This window comes from Bos indicus x Bos taurus, chromosome 3 (genome assembly GCF_003369695.1).
Source record: "Bos indicus x Bos taurus breed Angus x Brahman F1 hybrid chromosome 3, Bos_hybrid_MaternalHap_v2.0, whole genome shotgun sequence".
NCBI classification, from domain to species: Eukaryota; Metazoa; Chordata; class Mammalia; order Artiodactyla; family Bovidae; genus Bos; species Bos indicus x Bos taurus.
The window spans coordinates 7,061,177-7,084,669 of NC_040078.1; the positions used below are offsets into that span (position 1 = coordinate 7,061,177).

The window sequence follows — 23,493 nt, forward strand, 5'->3', positions numbered from 1 at the left end:
TTATCACACACCAAGTAAACCCATCTACCTATTGCTCCTCTTCTCTCCCCAAGACAATCAGCCTGAAGTCACCCTTTCCCCCTCTTTTTTTTTTTCATTTTTATTCAGAGCAGTTTAGGTTCACAGAAAATTTGAGAGGAAGATACAGAGTTCTCATATATTCCCTGCCCCTCCAAAAATGCACTATGCCCTCATTATCAACATCCCTCACCAGAGTGGTATATTTGTGATAATCGAGGAAACTATACTTATACATCATGATCACCAAAGTCCATAGTTTACATTAGGGCTCATTGTTGACACTGTATGATCTATACAAACATATAATGATAATATCATGTGGAGTACTTTTGCTACCCTAAAAATCCTTTATTCATCCCTCCTCACTTCTCACCCCTGGCAACCACTGATCTTTTTACTGTCTCCATCAGCTCAGTTCAGTTCAGTTCAGTCGCTCAGTCATGTCTGACTCTTTGGGACTCCATGGACTGCAGCACGCCAGGCCTCCCTGTCCATCACCAACTCCTGGAGTTTACTCAAACTCATGTCCATTGAGTCAGTGATACCATCCAACCATCTCATCCTCTGTAATCCCCTTCTCCTCCCACCTTCAATTTTCCCAGCATCAGGGTCTTTTCCAATGAGTCAGTTCTTTTCATCAGGTGGCCAAAGTATTGGAGTTTCAGCTTCAACATCAGTCCTTCCAATGAATATTCAGGACTGATGTCCTTTAGGATGGACTGGTTGGATCTCCTTGCAGTCCAAGGGACTCTCAAGAGTCTTCTCCAACACCACAGTTTAAAAGCATCAATTCTTCCGTGCTCAGCTTTCTTTATAGTCCAACTCTCACATCCATACATGACCACGGGATAAACCACAGCCTTGACTAGACGGACCTTTGTTGGCAAAGTAATGTTTCTGCTTTTTAATATGCTGTCTAGGTAGGTCATAACTTTCCTTCCAAGGAGTAAGCATCTTTTAATTTCATGGCTGCAGTCACCATCTGCAGTGATTTTGGAGACCCCAAAATAAAGTCTGTCACTGTTTTCACTGTTTCCCCATCTATTTGCCATGAAGTGATGGGACCAGATGCCATGATCTTAGTTTTCTGAATGTTGAGTTTTAAGCCAACTTTTTCACTCTCCTCTTTCACTTTCATCAAGAGGCTCTATAGTTCTTCTTCATTTTCTGCCCTAAGGATGGTGTCATCTGCATAGTTCTGCCCTTCCTATGATGTTATATAGCTGGAATCGTGTAGTATGTAGCTTTTTCATATTGGCTTATTTCACTTAGTAATATGAACTTAAAGTTTCTCCGTGTGTTTTTCATGGTTTGATAACTCATTTCTTTTTAGCACTGAAAAAGATTTCATTGTCTGGCTGTACTACAGTTTATTTGTCCGTTCACCTACTGAAAGACATTTTGGTTACTTCTAAATGTTGGCAATTATGGATAAAATACTATAAACATCTGTATGAAGCTTTTTTGTATGGACATAAGTTTTCAACTCCTTTCAGTAAATACCAAGGAGCACGATTGATAAATTGTATGGTAGTAGTATGTTTAGTTTTGTAAGGACCATCAAACTGTCTTCCAAAGTGGCAGGACCATTTGCATTTGCACCAGCAATGAAAGAGAGTTGCTGTTGCCCTACATCCTTGACAGCATTTTGTGGCGTCAATGTTTTGGTTTGGGGCCTTTCTAGGTGTGTGCTTTACCTTTTTGTTGTTTTACTTTGCATTTTCCTGATGATATTTCACCCTATCCTCTTAAAGGCACAGGGGGATACATAGGTTAAGATTGCATTCACTTTACGTCTGTTTTTTGAAAAATCCTTTTCCTAAATATTGAAAAAAGTAAAACCTCCTTAAAAGAAAATTACTGGAGAATTAAAACATAGCCTTTACCACGAAATAGTGGACTTCAAAAGGGATTAAAGGGGTGAGCTTGCTGGCAAAAATAATATATATTTAGTGGTGGGACCTTTTTATCTCTTTGTTTTGCTTTGTGTTTGGACAAAGGCTGTTTCAGAGCAGTGGCAATTTTCTGGAATCTAGAAAGTTAACAGCTGAGATTACTAAAGGCTTAAATAACAAACTCTGTAGCTTGGTTTCAGCAAAGAGATATTAACTACTACAAAGAGTCAAATGTTCATAAAAGATTTTTTCCAAGTTGCAGAACAAGAGATGTTTGTTTGAAAATGAACAAATCATAAGAAAAGATTTACTTAGTCTATTCTTACATCTTTAGCATACCTCAACTAATGTAAACAGAGTTCTGAAAGATGGAAAAACTTACACCAAAACCCCTCAGAATTCAAGGATGACACCACTGATATCCCTCCTTTCTACATTCCTCTTTCTTCCTCCCTTCATCCCTCCATTTTCTCCATTTAATCTCAAAATTGCACTAAAAACCTATTTTTATTTTAAATTTGTATCATTAATTGTAATTTAAAAGTTTTATGGAGTGTTATTTTTGATTACTGTATTTTGATTAATTTAATCTGATAATAGTTTATATTAGAAAATATACATTTTCACTAATTTATACTTTTATTTGTACTTTATAATATACTTATGACTTTTAAAGTATATTTAAATGTAACAAATACATAGTTTCACTGATCTTTGCTTTATAATAAGTAATAAAATGTTGGCATTGTCAATTTCAACAGTCCCAATGTGAACGAGTAGACATTTGGGCTCATGGACTCTACACATTTCAACTGTACTAAATTTTGCCAAATTGTTCTCTAAGGCTTTGGTATCTAAATACACTCCCATTCAGTCAGTTCATTAGTAGTATATAAAACTTGTAAAGCTGTATATCACAGCCAATACTTTGAATTAGTAACTCTTACATCTTTGCCAATTGGGTATGAAATGATATCTAATGTGGCTGCTGCTGCTGCTGCTAAGGCACTTCAGTCGTGTCCGACTCTGTGAGACCCCATAGACGGCAGCCCACCAGGATCCCCCATCCCTGGGATCCTCCAGGCAAGAACACTGGAGTGGGTTGCCATTTCCTTCTCCAATCTAATGTGGCTTCATTTCTATTTCCCTGATTATTAGTGAAGCAACTTTTCATTTGTTTATTGGTCATTGTACTTATCATTTTCTTATTGTACATTAATGTTCTCATTTTACATTAGGGTTGCCATTATCTTCTCCCAAATTGTGGACTTAATCGCAAAAGTAGATACTATATTTATAGTATATTTTGATAAATAGAAGTTTTAATTTTAATATGCTGCTGCTAAGTCGCCTCAGTCATGTCCGACTCTGTGCAACCCCATAGACAGCAGCCCACCAGGCTCCGCCATCCCTGGGATTCTCCAGGCAAGAACACTGGAGTGGGTTGCCATTTCCTTCTCCGATGCATGAAAGTGGAAAGTAAAAGTGAAATCGCTCAGTCGTGTCTGACCCCATGGACTGAAGCCTACCAGGCTCCCCCATTCCTGGGATTTTCCAGGCAAGAGTACTGGAGTGGGGTGCCATTGCCTTCTCCAATTTTAATATAGTGAGTTCTATTAATTTTATCTTCTGACTGGTACTTTTCATGATTTAAGAACGCCTTCCTTAACTCAAGGTCATTAAGTTGGTCACTTTTATTTCTCCTAAGTTTAGTGCTTTCTTTCTTTACAATTGGGTCTTCAATTAGAATGTGAAGCAAGAATCCAATTTTATTTGCTCCCACATGAAAACATTACCATTACCATTTAACAAACAGTCCCTCTCCTCCTCACTGATTAGTTATGCCAGCTCAGTCATATATCAAGTTTTTACATATTTATGCATCTGTTTCTGGGCTATTTTATTCCATTAATGTTTCTTCCACTACAGAGCTAGTTCCTCATTGTCTTAATTATAGCTTTTTAAAAAGACTTAAGACAGAAACATCCCATCACACATACACACATACACCACACCAGTTTTATCTTTCTTTTTCAAAATTGACTAGACCATATTTTTATGCAGAGGAATGACATGATCTGACTCATATTTTTAAAAAGGACTACCCTGACTGTTATGCAAAGAATAATAATGAATCAGAGAGAGGGGGAAAAAATTGCTAGAGCTGTGTCCTTGAATAGATGAAAGTGGATGACAACCAGTGGAAATAGGAAGGATTAGCTTTGCAGATCAGCATGCAAAGTTCATCCATGGTAATAAAGGCAGAGTCTATGCCTGCAGATACTGTTATGTGTGGTGATGGGAATTTGGAAATTCTCTCCTGATGCTTTAATTTTCTCAGTGAAGTCATCAGTTACGAGTGAGATGTTGAAGGTTTAAGAAGAAAGCAAATGGTATAGAATCTCTGTTTGAGGGGAATAGGAAAATAAATGACTACCTGGAGGAATTAAGAGTCCACTTGAGATTTGTGGTCATTGATTTAAGTGAGAATAGTGAACATGGCTACAGCCACATACAGCTGTAGTGAGTTGGGCTCAATCAGGATTCTGGGTTTGCTAATTAAGGAAATAAAGTGAAAGATGGTAAAGGAGTTGAAAAGAGTGATTATAATGGTGGGCAAGCAGTCTAATCTGTATAAAGAAGGGAGTGAAGACAAGTGAGCAAAAACCCTGAAAAGTGATAGGATTGATGGGCTGGAAGATCTGTGGGGTCAAGGGAATGTCGGGGTCTGTATACTAGAGAAAGGAGAAGATGTTTAGGACGAAGTGAGTGGGATGCATGAAATTCACATTATGAGAAGGTTCCCATTATTGGCAATTATATGGTAAAAATTACAAGTGAGGCTGGCTTTATGGCAGGCAATCTTATGCAGCCACACAGGGCCCGACTCAGAGAGCCCTGTACTTGGTTACCATCCAAGTACCTGTACTGCTGTTACCACCCCCAAATTCTGAATAACTTTTAAACAGGGACCTTAAATTTTCATTTTTCTCTGGGCTCCACAAATTACGTAGCCAATCCTGGTGATGAACATGGGAATGAGTGGGCAATGTAGGGGAAGACAAGATTGTTGGAGGAGGTGGGCTCAAGGAATGGAGAAATTGGAGTGTTAAAGAATAATCAACTTGCGAATTGAAATTGCCAACAATTTAGATAGGCATAGTACTGAAGGCAGTGACAGTGAGCGAGGAGCTAGAACCTAGAGAAACGAAAGACAATAACCCAGAGTTAGGAGCTGTCATCAATAGACACATCTTGATTGGGCAGTAGGTGACATAATCTACACAAAACTCAAAGCTAGAGTTTGGAGACAGGAAATGACACTGAGATGCTGCAGAAGCAAGAACGCTGGCCTCTCATCCAGGCCTGCAAGGGGAGGTCATGCAGGTACTCCTTTATGGTTCTGCAGGTTATGCAGGACTCCTTTTAGTGGAGTCCCAGAGAAGCAGGGTCCTTGGGACAGAGACTTGGCCAACAAAGGTCCATCTAGTCAAGGCTATGGTTTTTCCAGTAGTCACGTATGGATGTGAGAGTTGGACCATAAAGAAAGCTGAGCACAGAAAAATTGATGCTTTTGAACTGTGGTGTTGGAGAAGACTCTTGAGAGTCCCTTGGACTGCAAGGAGATCCAACCAGTCCATCCTAAAGGAAATCAGTCCTGGGTGTTCATTGGAAGGACTGATGTTGAAGCTGAAACTCCAATACTTTGGCCACCTCATGCGAAGAGCTGAGTCATTGGAAAAGACCCTGATGCTGGGAAAGATTGAGGGCAGGAGGAGAAAGGGGACAACAGAGGATAAGATGGTTGGATGGCATCACCGACTCAATGGACATGAGTTTGGGTAAACTCTGGGAGTTGGTGATGGACAGGGAGGCCTGGCATGCTGCGGTCCATGGGGTCGCAAAGAGTCGGACACGACTGAGTGACTGAGCTGAACTGACTGGGACAAAGATAGTGTGTCCAGGTGTCCCTTGGAGCAAGAGGGTGACAGGGATGATTAGAGAAGAGGTTGAAGATAGAGAAGAATTTGATGACAGCAGACCTTGAGCACTAGAGAACACAAGGCAGGATTTCATGGCTGGGAAGAAGGGGGTACAATAAGGCTGCACAAAGCCCTATAGGATTAGAAAAAGGGGATAGACAACATGCGAGACTGGGGTTCTTGCAATGACTTAGGAACAGGGATAAAGGACATGATGAGATTAGCTAAATGGACTCCAGGTGAGGGTGGAGGGAAGACTGTGAGTGTTGGAGGATAAAGACGACTCCCTTGTCACCATGGTGACGGGGGCAGATGGCCCCAGGGAAGCAGGATCTTTTTACCTGTCTTAAGTGTAGATGCATGCTGAAAAATCATGTATCTTTTTAAAGTTTTATAAATGACATCTATAAAGTAATAATTAGAATAGGCATTAAAATAAGTTTTTATGTTGACCCAATAATATTGTGGGCTTCCTTGATGGCTCAGATGGTAAAGAATCTGCCTGCAATGTGCAGGAGACCTGGGTTTGATCCCTGGATCAGGAAGAACCCCTGGATAAAGGAATGGCAACATCCAGTATTCTTTCCTGGAGAATTCCATGGACAGAGGAGCCTGGTGGGCTACAGTCCATGGGGTTGCAAAGACTTGGACATGACCGAGCAACTAACACTAACACTAATAATATTGCAGCCATATGAAGTAGATACTAACCTCACTGCTCTGTAATCTCTTACAGTGCTTTTTTTTGGATAAACATTTCAAAATAAATGCATATTAGTATTACAAGTTCAATAAAGCAATTTCTTCTAAAGTTTTGCTGCAATTTGGTTTGTTATTTCATTAAAAGTGCTTTGCAATGAGTAAGACTATATCTGAGCAAGGTCTGTCTTTCTAACCTAATAGTATATGGCTTTTGGACTAATTAACACAGACCCTCCTTTTGTTTTATTCTTTCAAACTCCTCTAGTAAATATTTTCTTAGGTGGATAATACCACAATTAGTTAAAAATAAAGTCATTTGTTTAAGAATTTAACTTAGGCCATTTAATAAATGAGTTTCAAGAAATCATGTGATCAACCAAAAGCGGTGTATGAACCTTGTTTGGATCCTGATTTGAATAATATGTCTGTGAAAAGATATTCGTGGGACCTCTTCCCAAACAGTGGAATACTTTAATTTGTCACATATAGACAAGGATTCATGTAAAAGGTTTTGTTGCTTGTGTGATTCAGAGATACCCATTAGCTTATTCTGGCCTCAGGAAATACCACAAAAGGACTGGGATTTGAAGTCAGTTAAAGCCTCCAGACAATTGGCAATGAGCTGTAAATAGCTATCTGCCTTTCCAATTCAGTTGTAAGATGAGTCATCCGATTCCTTGGCGTGGTGCAAGTGAAGGGGTGAGGAGCGATGAATCAGATCATTTGAACCTCACGTTAATGTTTTTGATCCTCATTTTTTACATTTTAATATTTCTTGGGAATCAGAACATAGGTAACAACTGATAGAGGCATTTAAGGGATGCATTTTTTTCTCCTCAAACGCCTTTATTAAATTGATACAGTATTCTACAATTGATGACATCTGGGAATCGAAGAAATATGGTAATGTATGCTATCTTTTGCTCTGGAAATTGCTCAGTTGGGTCTGTTATCTAAATTCTAGATAGATTACTAAGCTAGTGGCTCATGTTCCAATGAAGAATAAGAGCAGAATACACCACTTCCTTGCACATAATCCCTAATTCTCTGTTTTAGTTACATTAACTATCTATAATGAGATCAATGACATTTCAATTAATAAACAACACAGGAATGGCTCAATGGTATTTTGCATAGTGTATCAAGTAAGTACTAAGTGAAAAAATTAGAGAGAAATACCAAGACAATGAAAACTGTAAATTTTCTCTTATTCCCTTTACTACAGCCCAGACTTCCATCAGAATAAAGATTCCCATTAAAAAAAACCTCTCTTTCAAAGTCCCACAGATAAGAAGGCTTGAAATGATCAGTTTCTTTTTGGGATTCAAGATTGACAAAGGCTTTGCATATAACATACAATGATAGATGTTACCTGGATTTGCATATAAGAACATTGTGATTCACAGAGTCATCTTTCCACAGGTTTAAAAATTTTGTCTACACATACCGAATCTTCAAAGAGAAACATGGGTATTTCCACATACAGGTAAGGACATATAAGAACTCCTAGAACAAAAACAACAAAAACTGGGGAGAAGAACCTAAAAGCATCTCTGAGATGTGGCCATGTGGAGGCATTCTACGGAAGCACTGTGAGTTAGAGTCAGATCAGTAAGTAACCTTGTCTTCCTTTAAGAGAATAGAGACACACTAGAGTTGGGTTCAATTTTTTTTATAAAAAAAAAAAAAAAAAACAAGGCTGTTTTCAGAAGTGTAGAGGCACAGAGTTCCTCCAGGGGTCAAATATACCAACCTGAACTCTATGTAAGACTACTGTCAAATTAGAAGACTAAATGACAGAGTGGGTGGAAAGGGAAGGCTGGCAGAGGTCCGAATGTTTAGGGGGTCGGGGGGTGCGCCATACCTGGATGAAAATACAAAAGGAAGCATCAGTCAACTGGCAATTTGGGGATTTTATTAATGTGTCTGGTTTACTGAGCGTTAAGCAGAAAAAAACCTTTTTTCTTTTGAAGTTACTTCTCTGGCAGCAAGTAGAGTATAATGAATGTCATTGAATCTTTAATTACTACTATAAGGATCCTGAAATAATCTTTCTGAATACTTGCAAAAAGGTTAAGCAGATCTTTTACTTCAAGAATTCTCAGAACCTTTGATATGCTAATATGCACTGTGACTACCTGAGATCCCCAGATACACACACACACATATAATTTTTTCTTTGAAACAAAAGACATTGTTGAGGCAATTGACAAATTTTTGAATAAGATCTGTAGATTAGTAAACAGTATCACATCAACTTCCTCATTTTAGCCTGGGTATGTAATATTCTTGTTTTTTAGGAAATAGGAAGTATTTAGGTTAAAGGGATATCATGTCAGTAACTTTCATGTATTTTTTTAAAAAGGATAAATATATGTACATTTGTATATTTAGAAAGAGAGGATGAAAGGCAAATACAATAAAATGTTAACCTTTGGGGTGCGGGTGAAGGATATACATGGAAATTTAAAAAACATTTTTGAATCTTTTAAAGCAACTCATTTTAAAACATTTATTTCTTTATTGTGCATATTTTGGGAAATTCTGGATAATTCCTTAATGCCCCATTTTGTCTCTTGTCTGGACAAAACAGAGAAGCATCCACATCTCTTCTAACAGACGCAGGGGCGTTTCATGGGAAGCAGCTCTACATCAGGGCCGGTGCTAGAAGCTGCCCTGGGCTGACGCGACAGCCTTTCATGGAGCCGACTTCCAGCTCAGCCTGAGTCTCTGTCACAGAGGTTAACACACTGCAGGTCCCAGAGCTTTCTCATCACCACCCCTCTCTGCAGACCAACACCTTGGCCCTCTGGGAACCACAGTGATCATCAAGAAACACAACTACACAAGAGCTGAGGAAATTTTTGTGTTTTTAAATTATTTCTATAAGATTGTAGTAGAGGGACTTCCCAGGAGGTCTAGTGGTTAAGACATTGCCTTCCAACTCAAGCGGTGCAGCTGTGACCCCTGGTTGAGGAACTAAAATCCCATATGCTTCATGGCCAAAAAACCAAAACATAAAACAGAGCAATATTGTAACAAATCCAATAAAAACTTTAAAAATGGCCCACATCAAAAAAAAGTGAAAGCATTATTATTTTTTTTTTAAATGACTAGAAATTTGTGCTTTGCTTATAGCTGGTAAACAGAAAACAACTGTTCATAATTTTACCTGAATCATGCTGACATTTCCATTTTCAATTTAAATCCAGACATTTTGGTCTTATTTTCCTCTCACGGAGATTCTGAATTCAAGTATGTAGGCTTTTGTGTATACATACATATATATATATATATATATATATATATTTTGGCTATGTGGCTCCCAAGATCTTAATTCCTTGATCAGGGATTGAACCCAGGACCATGCAGTGACAGCACTGATTCCTAACCACTGGACCACCATCAAGTACAGAGATTGCATTTCCCATTGAAGTCCACCTGCATCAGTCGCTTACACTCTCACATAAGCTCTTAGAGGGGTTACCCTCTACAGGGTACCTACAAGAGCTGCCCCCAGATTGCCATAGATGGGAACTCAACACTGCAGACTGAGGTGGGGACCCTTGATTGTTAATCCTCTCTACTCACAGCAGTTCAAGCCAGAGCTCTGTTTTTAGAGGGAAGGTTTCTGTGTTTTGTGTGTGGTGTGGGCTCCCACACATGAAATGCCAGCCACCTGTTTTCAGTTCGCTGCTCAGAGGCAGCCCTGAAACCACTGTTGTGAGAGGTGTTAGCGTTCTCACATAGTTGCGTGGTGATGAGTGCTCTCCTTCCTGCACTTTTGCAGACAGCGGAAGGCATTAGACGACAGATCTTTCCAAACCTGAAGGAACTGATCTCCAAGTTTGAAGAGCCACATCAAGGACTGATGTTTCACCTTGTAAAGCCAATAAAGAGAACCGGATCCTGCCTGAGATGGAGAAGATCGAAGATAGAGTTGGATGGTATTTATGGTAAAAACTTTCATAGGGGGGCCAGACAAGAGCCTTAGTCCCACTTCTACTACTGCCCTACTGGGTAGAATCCATACAGATAACTGCTCCTTTCTATGGTGTTAGCTCTAAAAAAGCCTCATCCTGCGAACAGCATTTTTCTATCTTGTTGGGAAGCAGTGCCTTCATGCTCCCGGTGGTGGCAAACACACAGAGCTCTCTGTGCTCGGGCAGCCCAGGGAGAAGAGTCATCCCTGGGCATTCCGTGAGCCAACTTCAAACTCACCCTGTGACCTTGTGCCAATCACATATTTGGGAATAGATGGCCAAAAAGCAGAATTTTCAAATGAGAAAAATGCTTCAACTTCTTTCTCCAAGCCGCATCCTGTTACATTTTGCTCAAAATTTGCTAAGCATTCATTTATGTAGTGTTAGTGGACAAACTGGGCTTCCCCCAGGTGCTAGTGGTAAAGAACCCGCCTGCCGTTGCAGGAGACGTAAGAGATGTGGGTTTGATCCCTAGGTCTGTAAGATCCCCTGGGGGAGGGCATAACAACCCACTCCAGTATTCTTACCTGGAGAATCCCATGGACAGAGGAGCCTGGCAGGCTACAGCCCATAGGGTCGCACGGAGTCAGACACGACTGGAGTGCCTTAGCAGGGAGCAGGGGACTAATTATTTCAGATACATCCTAAGAGTTATCAAGCCATGGTGGGAAATGAGAGTGCAGAGAATCAGTAAATCTGAGTGCACAGGATCCAGGTCATATCCCAAGCAGCTACTCTTGTGTACACCCCTTGAAATCTGTTCGCAGAAAAGAATCTAGTATCCATCAGTCACAACATAGTTCGAATTTAGCTCAGACTTCCTGAGACATTTACAGTTTAACCCTGTTTTCTCAAGGTGGGATGTATGGTTAGAGCCCCATTAAAGGGATTTCTGTCCTCAGTGGGCAGGTGATGTAATGGGAGCAGAGGGCTAGCCAGGGAGCAAGGAGGGGAACAGACAGAGGGTTCCAGGAAGTCTGCGGTCACCACACACCCATTATACTCTGTCTACAGCCAAGCTGCCCTTTAGACTGCCGGAGAAAGCTTCTCACCTCCCCAGGACTAAACACAGTTTTTTAATTACGAGAAAACAGCCCTCCTCTCCCATTGTTTCTGTCTCCCTCCCCCAGGCAGAGGAGTGTGTAGCCCGTCACAGAGTTGCTTGCTATAGCTGCAGCTGCAGATGTGGTCCCATGGCCATTTTCTACCATAACTTACAGAAAGAAATAAAAATACAAAGAATAAAAGAGGGGCAGAGGAGCAACCTAGGGATGGACCCATGCTGTAGTCCTTAGGCAAACCCTGATGAGCTGCTCAGGGTGAGGGTGGCGGTAGTATTTGTCTCAGGGATAAATAAAATAACCACAAATCCCAAGAGGAGAACCCTTTGGAGTTCGTTCCAAGAGCTGAGCAGGAATCTCACCACACCAGTTGTCCAAGCTCAGGCAGCCTTGGCAGAACGAGCTCCCAAATCCTCAGCCATTAAGGCGGAAGGAACTTCCTCTGAGCTGCTCATCTTCTCCCCCGCCCCCGTTCCCTTGGCCACCTCAGAACAAGCCTCAGGTGTTCTCACCCTCAGGGAGGCATAGGTTCTCTGCTGTTGAGTGGAGGCATCTGGTGCTGGAAACTCTGGTACTTGACTTATAAACAGGCCCCCTATTTTGCCAGGAGAGCTCCCTGTGGTACCCCAGCCCGTGAAGATGTCACTCTGTTGTGGCATCAAGACCACCCTGTGCCTGGGCAGAGGGCTTCTTTCCCGCGAGAGGTGTTGGTCAGGGTGACTCCTGGGTGTGAAGCCTCACGGCTGGTCTCCTTTTCTCCCCAGAGAACAGTGGCAGTGACTATGTAGATGTCCTGCCTTGAAGGGATGGAGACTGGATGAAGCACTTATAGAAGCGGTCCTGCTTCTCCTGCAGGTGTGTGGGTCTGGAAGACCAAACTCTAGGGGACAACTTAGACTCTCCTGGTCTGAGTGACTGAAGATGTTTTGTTCACCAGCCTCAGAGAAATCAGTCCCTGCCTCCCATGCATACAAAACGAGGAGCTTCAAAACCCCATTCTCCCTCCCACTGTTCTTTCTTGGAATAGGACCGCCTGAACCTATTCTTGACTTGTTAAAGGTGCTACCACGACAACACCGTTGACGTCTGGTCGTCTTTCAACCAGGCGACCAGAGGGGAGAGAAGAGAGTGCTGCTGTCTCCTTCGGAGGCTGAGTTCCAGTCATGACGATGTGACTGCAGACAAACCGCTTCCTCTTTCTAGGCCTCTGTTCCTTCGTGGCTGGGCAGAGGACAGCCAACGCCCGGCCTCTCTGCTGAGGCTGGTTGAGTCAGGTGGCGTTGGGGAGCCCCTGAGTAACAGACATGGGTACTGGATCTCACACTCCCAAAACAGCCAACACATTCTCTGCCCCTGCCCGTGCTGGTCTTGGTGATGGTGGGAGCCCAGACCCACTCATGCACCCTCTCCCTCCAGCCTGGGCGACCCACCTTCTTTCTAATCTCCATCCCTGCTAAACATTGCCCTGGAGACACTTCCTCTTTGATTCTGCCTAGTTTCATTTATGCACTAACCACTTTAACAGCAGCGACGTGCTTCTGCTTTGCGACACGTGTGGGGATTTTGAAGGTGTGTCACAATGCAGAACCACGTCGCTGCTGTGAAAGTGGTTGGTGCTGTTTCTGACTAGGCTTTAAAGTGCGGTTGAGTCTCCCCGTGAATCCTCCACGGCACACAGAAATGCCTGCAGCTCAAAACCGTGCCCCATTTAGAGACATTACTGACTAGGAGCCCATTCCCGAGGGATTTGTCGCTTGGTTCTAAGGCCCTTTGTATTTTTCTCCTAGTTCACATTTTAAATTAAGACCTGCTTAGTGTGGAATGTACCACATGCTATGCCCATTCTCTGATCTATCTTCAAACCTTAGGGATTCATTTCACCCCCCTGGCCTTATTAAAGAGAGGAGCTTGGATTTCTGGGAAACAAGAACAGACATTGTGGTTGGAATCCCAAAAGCATGAGCCATTCTGACTTCTTAGGTCACAGCAAACCATAGTAGAGAAGAAGGGAACTGCAGGAGCCACATAAGCATACTTATGGATGGTTCAGTAAAGGACACCAGAAGCAAACCTGCTCCCCAGGGTTCGGCTCCGGGTCTTTGATTCATTCTGCATGGTACAAAGAACATGTTCCAGTTATCTGGGACTGCAGCAATCCTTGGCACAGAAAACATGGTCAGTGGAAATTTCCTGAATAAATCAATATATATGAAATGTGGTCACTCATTCTGGATAGCAAAGATTTGTTTGAACTCTATATATACATCTCAAAATCAAGTAGAATATGATTGTTAATTCAAGACCTTTCCATTATTACTCTCATAGAAGTGATTTCCTTTTTTCCTGAGCACCTATGCATAGCACCTTACAAGGAGCTTGATCCCTGGTGGGATTTCAGCCATATTTCTCAAACAAGCAAGCCACATTTCATAGTCAATGTGGATGTCGTTGCATAGTTCCCTGAAATTTAGAAGGCCGTGAACAGGTCATACGAAGAACAGCTGGAAGATCTGAGTATGTGGGACTGGAAGAGGGAAGACAATAAACTACAGCAGCCGTTTCAGTGTTGGCAGTGCCGTCCTGTGAAAGGGGGAGCAGAAGACTCACTGGGTGTGAAGCCAGACAGAAGAACTCAGAGCAGCGGCTGCGTGTTTACAGGAGGGCAGTCTAGCCACATGTAGGAAGAACTCAACGTAGGAAGAATCGGAGCCTGCTGGAGCTATCCTACATTCAAACAGTCCTCCGTCTTCTGGGGTCCAAATGACTTAGGTACGGAGAGTTGAGTTAATCACATTATTTAATTCTTAACTCATTATCACTATCCACCCATAAAAGACACATTCATTTTTCTTCCCTTCATCCCTCATTCCCATTCCAACGGAACCAGCTCCACACTATTTGATACATGCCCTTGTGTGGATGGACTTCCCTGGTGGCTCAGATGGTAAAGAATCAGCCTGCAACGTTCAGGAGACCCAGGTTCAATCCCTGGATCAGGAAGATCCCCTGGAGGAGGCAATGGCACCCCACTCCAGTACTCTTGCCTGGAAAATTCCATGGATGGAGGAGCCTGGTGGGCTACAGTCCACAGGGTCACAGAGAGTCAGACACGACTAAGCAACTAACACTTTTTTTCACTTTACTTACATGTATGCACTCTTGTAGAATATACAAATTTGGTTGAGACTATATATCTTTTATATTTACACACATGATATAGTGCTATTGCTCCAATTCTGTTATTACTTTTTTCCCCTCAATATTATGATTAGTTCTATTCCTTACTCTTGAGTGTACATCTAACCCAGTGCCTCTAACTCATGCATGGTATTCCACAGCATGCACCCATCACATTTTGTTTTCTCATCTCTCTAGAGACACACATCTAAGTTGGTTCCAACTCCCTGCTCCTAGGAACATCACTGTAATGAACAGCCTCTCTTTATGCACATGTAAGAGGCTTCCTCTGGACTATGAGGGTGGGTCATAAAGTGTACTCAGATTTAATTATGATACAGTCAAGCCCATGAAGTGCTTTTTTGCCTTATGCTTTGTGCTTTTTGATCCCTGTTTTACAAGCCCTTCCCCACTCCAAGCGTCTATATATATATACTTTTTATTATATAATTTTACCTTCTACATTATACTTTTACCTTCTACACTAAGGGTTTTAACGATGGCAGGGACTTTTGCCTTTTTCAGTGGCATATATCCAGTGTTAGAAAAGTCCTTCGCTCCTAGCAGATGCTCAATAAGTGTTTGTTGAATAAAGGATGAGTCTGGGGTTAACCTTTGTCCATGGTGAGAGGTAAGAATCCAGCTTTGTATTTTTCCATCTCTATTGAAGTGGTTTTCAGATTTATACCTGCTTAATAATCCATTGTCCCTCCTCTGGTTTATGGTTTCTTCTTTATGTCACAACTATTCTAATACTCTGACTTTGTAATTGTCTCTTAGGATAAGCACTCATTTTTTAAAATCATTTTAGCTATTTGTGGACCTTGATTCCTCCACAAACATTTTAGAATAAATAAGTTTCTTGAAACATCTTGCTGGAATTTTGAGTAAACTTGCACTTGGGGGAGACTGAAATTCTGGTGATGTTTTCCCATGTGTAAACATGCTACTCTAGATATTTATGCCAGCTTTTTTGGTCTTTAATGAAATCATACATTTTCACTGTGGAAGTCCTGTATATTCTGTTAGGGTAATTCCTATTTTTAGTTGTTATAACTTTAAGTCATATATTTTGTTACGTTTCTGATAGACTACGACAGTAGCAAACTGCTTATGCTCTTGTTAGATGTCCTGGTTTATCTGTTGATTCTACTGTAAATTAAACTGTAAATTCTATGTAAATAATTTTGTCAGCTACAAATGATAGCATTTTGTTCTACTTCCTTTCAACCCTTATGTATTTTATTTATTTTCTATGTTTACTCGATTGGCTAGGACCTCCAGTATACATTAAATACGAATCAGAATGTGAGCGTTCTTGCGTTGTTCCCATATTGTGTGAAATGCTTAGTCATTTTCTCCACTTACGCACAGTGTTTGTTGTAGCCTTTAAGAAGGCTATTTTAGTTTTATCAGAAATGTTTTGAAATGTATTAAGTGATTTGCTTCTGTATCTACAGAGATAGCCACATTCCTTTAATCCTCATTCCATTATAGAGGTAAATTACATTAAATTCTTAACTTATACCATGCTTGTATGCTTAACTTGATCATTTTACATTATTTTTAATAAACTGTTGGATTCAGTAAGTTATTTCATTTAAGATTTTTGCATTAAAACTCATAAACCAAACAGAACTATAATTTGTTGAATCATGGTTATCCTAACCATGAAGAGTGGATGAAGCGGTCTTTATATTTTTTCTATTTTTTCACAACAGCTTTGTAAGGAAAAGTCTATGTGTTGTTTGAAAACTCATTAATACTCTTATAAAACTGAGTTTGAAGTTCTGGTAAAGAAGGATAGGGCATCTCTTATTATTCTATAAATATAGGGTTAGCGAAAAGTTCATTGAGGTTTTTATGAAAACACCCGAACAAACACTTTGGTCAAAACAGTATCTTTAATGCTCAATGGTTTATTCAATTATCTTGCCAAATTCGGCGCTCTTTGTTTTTCCAGGAATTTTATAAATTTTGTCTAAGTTTTCTAAATTATTGGCATATAGTTAATACTATTATTATTCTTAAAAACATATTGTGACCGTCATTGTATCTTCTTCTTCACTCTGTATTTTATTTGCATCTCTTTTTACTAATCAATTTTATGCGTCTTAATTGTCCTTTTTTTTTTAAATTTTACTTTATTTTTAAACTTTACATAATTGTATTAGTTTTGCCAAACATCAAAATGAATCCATCACAGGTATACATGTGCTCCCCATCCTGAACCCTCCTCCCTCCTCCCTCCCCATAGCATCCCTCTAGGTCGTCCCAGTGCACCAGCCCCAAGCATCCAGTATCGTGCATCGAACCCGGACTGGCATCTCATTTCATACATGATATTTTACATGTTTCAATGCCATTCTCCCAAATCTTCCCACCCTCTCCCTCTCCCACAGAGTCCATAAGACTGTTCCATACATCAGTGTCTCTTTTGCTGTCTCGAACACAGGGTTATTGTTATCATCTTTCTAAATTCCATATATATGCGTTAGTATACTGTATTGGTGTTTTTCCTTCTGGCTTACTTCACTCTGTATAATAGGCTCCAGTTTCATCCACCTCATTAGAACTGATTCAAATGAATTCTTTTTAATGGCTGAGTAATACTCCATTGTGTATATGTACCACAGCAATTGTCCTTTTAAAGTCAGCTTTTAGTTTTAATTTGTTACTGTTTTTTAGATTGGTATTCTCTATTTCACTGACTTTTATCATCATTTTTCAGCTTATCTGGCTTGTCTTCAATACTTATTGTTTTGTAATAAATACATTTAAAAGCTATGAATTTATCTCATAGTACTACTTGACCTGTACCCCACAAATTTTAACATGGTTTTTATTGCTGTTCAGGTCAAGGTATTTTTAATCAAAGAGAATAGTAGTTTGTAATTTTTTCAAACATGTACTTTAGTTTTCACTTAAGTATAGATTGCAAACTATACTGTATTAAATTTAACATAATTTGACTTGATTTCTGAGGCTTTGATGATTACCTGGTATATGTGAACATCCTGTGAACATTTCATTAGGAAAGAGTTGTTTTTTCTATCCATTTTAACACTATCTTCACCAATGCCACCAATGTATTCAAGATTGTAGACCATATAAGACAAATATTTTTATTTTTCATAGATGTTCTTATTTTTCTTCTATTTGATCCATCAGAGAGAAAAGTCTCTCATTTTAACCCAATATATAATAGTTTGCTGCTAAGTTACTTCATTCGTGTCCGACTCTGTGCGACCCCACAGACGGCAGCTCACCAGGCTCCCCCATCCCTGGGATTCTCCAGGCAAGAACACTGGAGTGGGTTGCCATTTCCTTCTCCAATGCATGAAAGTGAAAAGTCAAAGTGAAGTCGTTCAGTCGTGTCCAACTCTTCGTGACCCCATGGACTGCAGCCCACCAGGCTCCTCCATCCATGGAATTTTCCAGGCAAGAGTACTGGAGTGGGGTGCCATTGCCTTCTCCGATAACAGTTTAGTTTTCTAATTATAATAATTGACATATATTATATTGACATATGTATGTCTTCATAGTTCTGCTATTTTGAGGTTATATTTTTAGATGTATATATTTTTAATAACTATTTTATCTTAATTTTTTTGAAGTTTCTCTTTTTCTCATAATTTTTGCTTTTAATTCTATTTTTTATCATACTTAAATTGCTATCTTGACTTTCTCTTCATCCATACTTTTTAATATATAATTTTCTATCTCTTTGCTTTTAAGTTTTTTCATATCTTTTGTGTTAACCCTGTCTTCTATAGACAAATGTTATTGGATTTAATTTTTTTCCAATTTAAGTTTTTCTCCTTTTGTTTGGTAAGTTTGATACCCTTATATTTATTAGAAATTGTCCTATTTGAATTTATTTCTGCCACTGTCATGGGCTGGATGTTTTTGGCCTCCCAAAGGCAAATGTTGAAGCTCTGACCCACAGTCTGATGGTATTAGGAGTAACTGGGTTTAGGTAAGGTGGTGGCCTTAAAAGAGGTTCAGGGCCCTTGTAAGAGGAGGAAGACCAGACCCCAGAGCTCGCTCTCTGCCTGCAAGCCCCGAGGAAGGGCCCTGTGAGGACACGGCAGGAAGGCAGCTGGAGGCCCCTCCGGAAGCCGTCCTCTCCAGAGTCTGCTGGCACCTTGACCTCAGATTTCCCACCCCACAAGAAAGTCTAGTAAAATGTGCATTCTTTAACCCACCCAACCTATGGTATTGAATATTTTGTTACAGAAGCCTGAGCTAAGAGAAAAATCTTACTCCGTTCTTTCCATTTTCTATATATTTTGTTTTCTTTTTTTCCTCCTTTAACCCTGCTTATTGGAAAGCTCTATTAAAATTTTTTTTGGTGATAGTTATCCACAGCCTATTGAAAATGAGCATTTTTGCTTTTCTCTATAATTTTGTCACCATTGTTAATCCCATCTCATTTTCTGATCTAAAATCTGAATTATTATTATCTACTCCTTTTGAGTCCTTTACCATCTATGTAATAGTAAGATTCAGTTCAGTTCAGTTCAGTCGCTCAGTCGTGTCCGACTCTTTGTGACCCCATGAATCGCAGCACGCCAGGCCTCCCTGTCCATCACCAACTCCCGGAGTTCACTCAGACTCACATCCATCGAGTCAGTGATGCCATCCAGCCATCTCATCCTCTGTCGTCCCCTTCTCCTCCTGCCCCCAATCCCTCCCAGCATCAGAGTCTTTTCCAGTGAGTCAACTCTTCGCATGAGGTGGCCAAAGTACTGGAGTTTCAGCTTTAGCATCATTCCTTCCAAAGAAATCCCAGGGCTGATCTCCTTTAGAATGGACTGGTTGGATCTCCTTACAGTCCAAGGGACTCTCAAGAGTCTTCTCCAACACCACAGATCAAAAGCATCAATTCTTCGGCACTCAGCTTTCTTCACAGTCCAACTCTCACATCTATACATGACCACTGGAAAACCCATAGCCTAATCAATTATTCATCCTTACTTCCTATGTATTTACAAACACATGGAACTCTTCTGAGTTCACTTCTTTTCTTACTGGAATATTTCCTCCAAGAATATTTTCAAAGATGGTCTTTGAGAAGTAAGCCTTTGCAGTCTTACATGCTTCATAATGGGCTTCCCGTGTGACCCAGCAGTAAAAAATCCACCTGCAAATGGGTTGAGAAGATCCCTTGGAGTAGGAAGTGGAAACCCACTCCAGTTTTCTTGCCTGGAAAATTTCCATGGAGAGAGGAGCCTGGTGAGCTACAGTCCAGGGAGTCGCAAACAGCTGGACATGGCTGAGCGACTCAGCACACACACATACTTCAAAATAGTGTTTATACTCATTCAAATGATAGTTGAATATATAGGTTTAGTGTCCTTTTCTTTCAACAATATCAAACATTAAGCCACTATTTTTTTGTATCTAGGATTCTTATTGAGATGTCTGATGTCAACCTGATACTCCTTTACAGCCCATCTTTTTTTCTGGAAACTTTAAAGGTGGTTTCTCTTTTTGACCCTACATTTTGCTATAAGTGTGTCTGAGTTTTTCCTCCTCATCCTGTTTGAAGGTCTATATGCCATTGTATTAAAATTTTAATCTTTCTATACTTTTGGAGAATTCTAATTTTTTTCAAAGATTTCCTCCCCTTCTATTTTCTCTCCCCTATGGAATTCCTAGTAAAAAAAAAAAAAAAAAAAAAGGTGTCATCTGTTTTATTTATCCTTTCACATACTATTTGTTGAATGTTTTATTTATCCTTTCACATACTATTTGTTGAATGATCTTAGGAAACTTACAAGCCTTTCCAAAGGAGATAGTACTTACCTCATAAATGCTTTTGTCATGAAAAGCTGCTGCTTAGAGAAACTAGTTGCCAGAAACTGCAATGCCTAAACTCGGCCACAAGAGGTCAGACAACCACCAGGAAAACAGATAATGAGCTGACGTTTCTGTTGTTTTAGCACTGCTGGGGGACTGCTGCTGCTGCTGCTAAGTCTCTTCAGTCGTGTCCGACTCTGTGCGACCCCATAGACGGCAGCCCAACAGGCTCCCCCGTCCCTGGGATTCTCTAGGCAAGAACACTGGAGTGGGTTGCCATTTCCTTCTCCAATGCATGAAAGTGAAAATGAAGTCGCTCAGTTGTGTCCGACCCTCAGCTACCCCATGGACTGCAGCCTTCCAGGTTCCTCCATCCATGGGATTTTCCAGGCAAGAGTACTGGAGTGGGGTGCCATTGCCTTCTCCGGCTGAGGGACTATGGTAGCTACAAAAGGCCAAACATTCCGCTCATAATACTCATCTCTCATTTGAAAGCTTAATCTCCAGTGTAACAGGATTAGTGTATGAGCCAAGCTTCCTTGAGTCTGCAATGTGAGATGCAATAGAAATACTTCTTCCACTCCTGCTTGGAGTGCAATTCATAGATCATATTCATACCAACACCCTGCAGAATGGATGTTTTCCAGAGGCACCAATCAGCTCTGTCACTTACTGGTAGAGTGACTTTGGACAAGTTGCTGAAACTCTCTAAGCCTCTGGCCAGCCTCATCTAGAAAATGGGGTTAATAAGTCTTCCTGCATAGAGTTATTGTGGGAAATCAGAGACCATGCCAGGACAGGTTAATATTGAAAAACTGTAGTCCTTGCTGTTTTCTCTTTGTAAAATGAGGGATTTGATGACTGGGTCTCTAAATTCCCATCCCACATGAATATTCAGTGTTTAATGAAATCACATTCATCCCTGGAGGAGGTCCAACTCAAGAAGATGTTTCTGGGCCATGAGCATTTCCGGGAAAATTTTATCAGACTGGTGTGATGGAAACAGAGAAGAACCATGTGGTGATGATGCTGTCTGCTCCTGGAATCTAAAATCCTGGGCCTGCAGGTCTAGCTCTATATTTTTATCAGTTTGTAAGACTCAGGCAATCTGCTTAGTCATTACCTCAATCTAAGTGAAAGTGTTAGTCTTTCAGTAGTGTCCGACTCTTTGTGACCCATGGACCATAGCCCACCAGGCTCCTCTGTCCACAGGATTTTCCAAGTAAGAAGACGGGAGTGGGTAGCCATTCCCTTCTCTAGGGACTCTTCCTGACCCAGGGATCGAACCCACGTCTCCTGTTTCTCCCGCACTTCAGGCAGATTTTTTATCCACTGAGCCACTGGGGAAGCCCCAATCTCAGTTTACCCATCTATAAAATGGGGCTGAAATAACTATCTCACAAGATACAAGGATTAATGAGATCATGTGTGTGAATTCTTTGACTGCAGTACGACTTTGTCTATACCTAAAGAACAGGCTTAGGAGGACTTCCCTTGCAGGGCTATTGAGAAAAACAAATGAGATAATGAATGTAAATTGATTAGCACAATTCCTGGAATGAAATATAATAAAGCATCAACTAATAAGAAAGCCCAGAATAATAAAGTATGAGTTTTAAGAACGGGACCTGAGATCAGCTGGGGGAGCGGCAAAACCAGAGCTGGAGTGTGACCCTTCTCACGTCAGGCTGGACGTGCGTGCCCGCTTCCGCTGGCTGCATGGTGAGGTGCCACCGGTGCAGGGACAGAACTGATGAAGGCTTTGGATGAAGAGAAATGAGTGACACACTGGTCCACTCATCACTTCCACTTTGAAAATGGCCCCTCTCCAGCCTTCCCTGCAGAGGACATCAGAGACAGAAACCACCTGAGGGGGAGGCCCTGAGAGGAGCTGAGAGGGGTGGGGCTGGCTCAGGCCACGCCACTCAGCACTAGACTACGTGTGTGCCCGCGCGTGTGTCCTCTGTCACTAAGTCATGTCTAACGCTGCAACCATGCAGGCTGTAGCCCACCAAGCTTCCCTGTCCATCGGCTTCTCCAGACAATAATACCGGAGCGGGTTGCCATTTCTTTCTCCAGGGGATCTTCCCAACCCAGGGATCCATGTCTCCTGCATTGGCAGGGGGATTCTTCACCACCGAGCCACCTGGGAAGCCCCGTGTGTGTGTGTGCACATGTATATAAAATCTCCCAAACCAGAAGACGAGTTCTTCGAGTTTAGCTCATTTCAAGGCTCATCTTTATCAAGCTCCTGTGACATGTGGGGTGCTGTGCCAGGGACCAAGGAGTTAGAGATGAAGACGACAAGGCCTGCCCTGGTGGGGTTCAGAGACTTGTGAGAGAGCCAGCAGGAGGCAGCTCCTGCTCACATCATGTGGCAAGTGCCAGCATGGTGAAAGGCAGAGGGTGCCACCCAGGAGCAGAGGATGGGCTGGGGGTGGTGTCTGGGCAGGGATCCCAGCGGAAGGGATGCCTGAGCTGAAATCTGAAGGATGAATTAACAGAGCCTGGCAAGGTCAGAGGAAAGGGAAAGGATGACGGGAGTGCCCAGGTGGATGGACATTCTTGAACAAAGACACGGCAGTGATGCCGAGCAGTTTGGAGTGTGGGCCCTGGGACATAGAAGCAGTAGTGGCAGATGAAGCTGGCAAGCTAGGCTGGGCAGGACTGGGGATGATCCTGAGCACAGAGAACCAGGCTCGTTTTGGAGTGTGGGCCCTGGGACATAGAAGCAGTAGTGGCAGATGAAGCTGGCAAGCTAGGCTGGGCAGGACTGGGGATGATCCTGAGCACAGAGAACCAGGCTCGCCTTCTCCCATGGGTGTCCCAGCAGAGTCCCCAGCCCCGTCACATCTATACCACCTGT

General features: G+C 41.5%; 1 protein-coding gene across 2 annotated transcripts in view; it reads left to right on the forward strand.

The window, feature by feature from the left end:
* SH2D1B (SH2 domain containing 1B) overlaps positions 1–16,354 on the forward strand; it is a 29,960-nt gene extending 13,606 nt beyond the window's left edge. The window contains exons 2-4 of one of the 2 annotated variants that reach the window (XM_027527342.1): positions 8,024–8,087; positions 10,392–10,557; positions 12,410–16,354. In XM_027527342.1, the coding sequence (XP_027383143.1) occupies positions 8,024–8,087; positions 10,392–10,557; positions 12,410–12,447 (268 nt within the window). In that variant the 3' untranslated portion in view covers positions 12,448–16,354. The remainder of the gene's footprint in view (positions 1–8,023; positions 8,088–10,391; positions 10,558–12,409) is intronic. The other variant, XM_027527349.1, reaches the window with a different exon arrangement.
* The last annotated feature ends 7,139 nt before the right edge of the window (positions 16,355–23,493 follow it).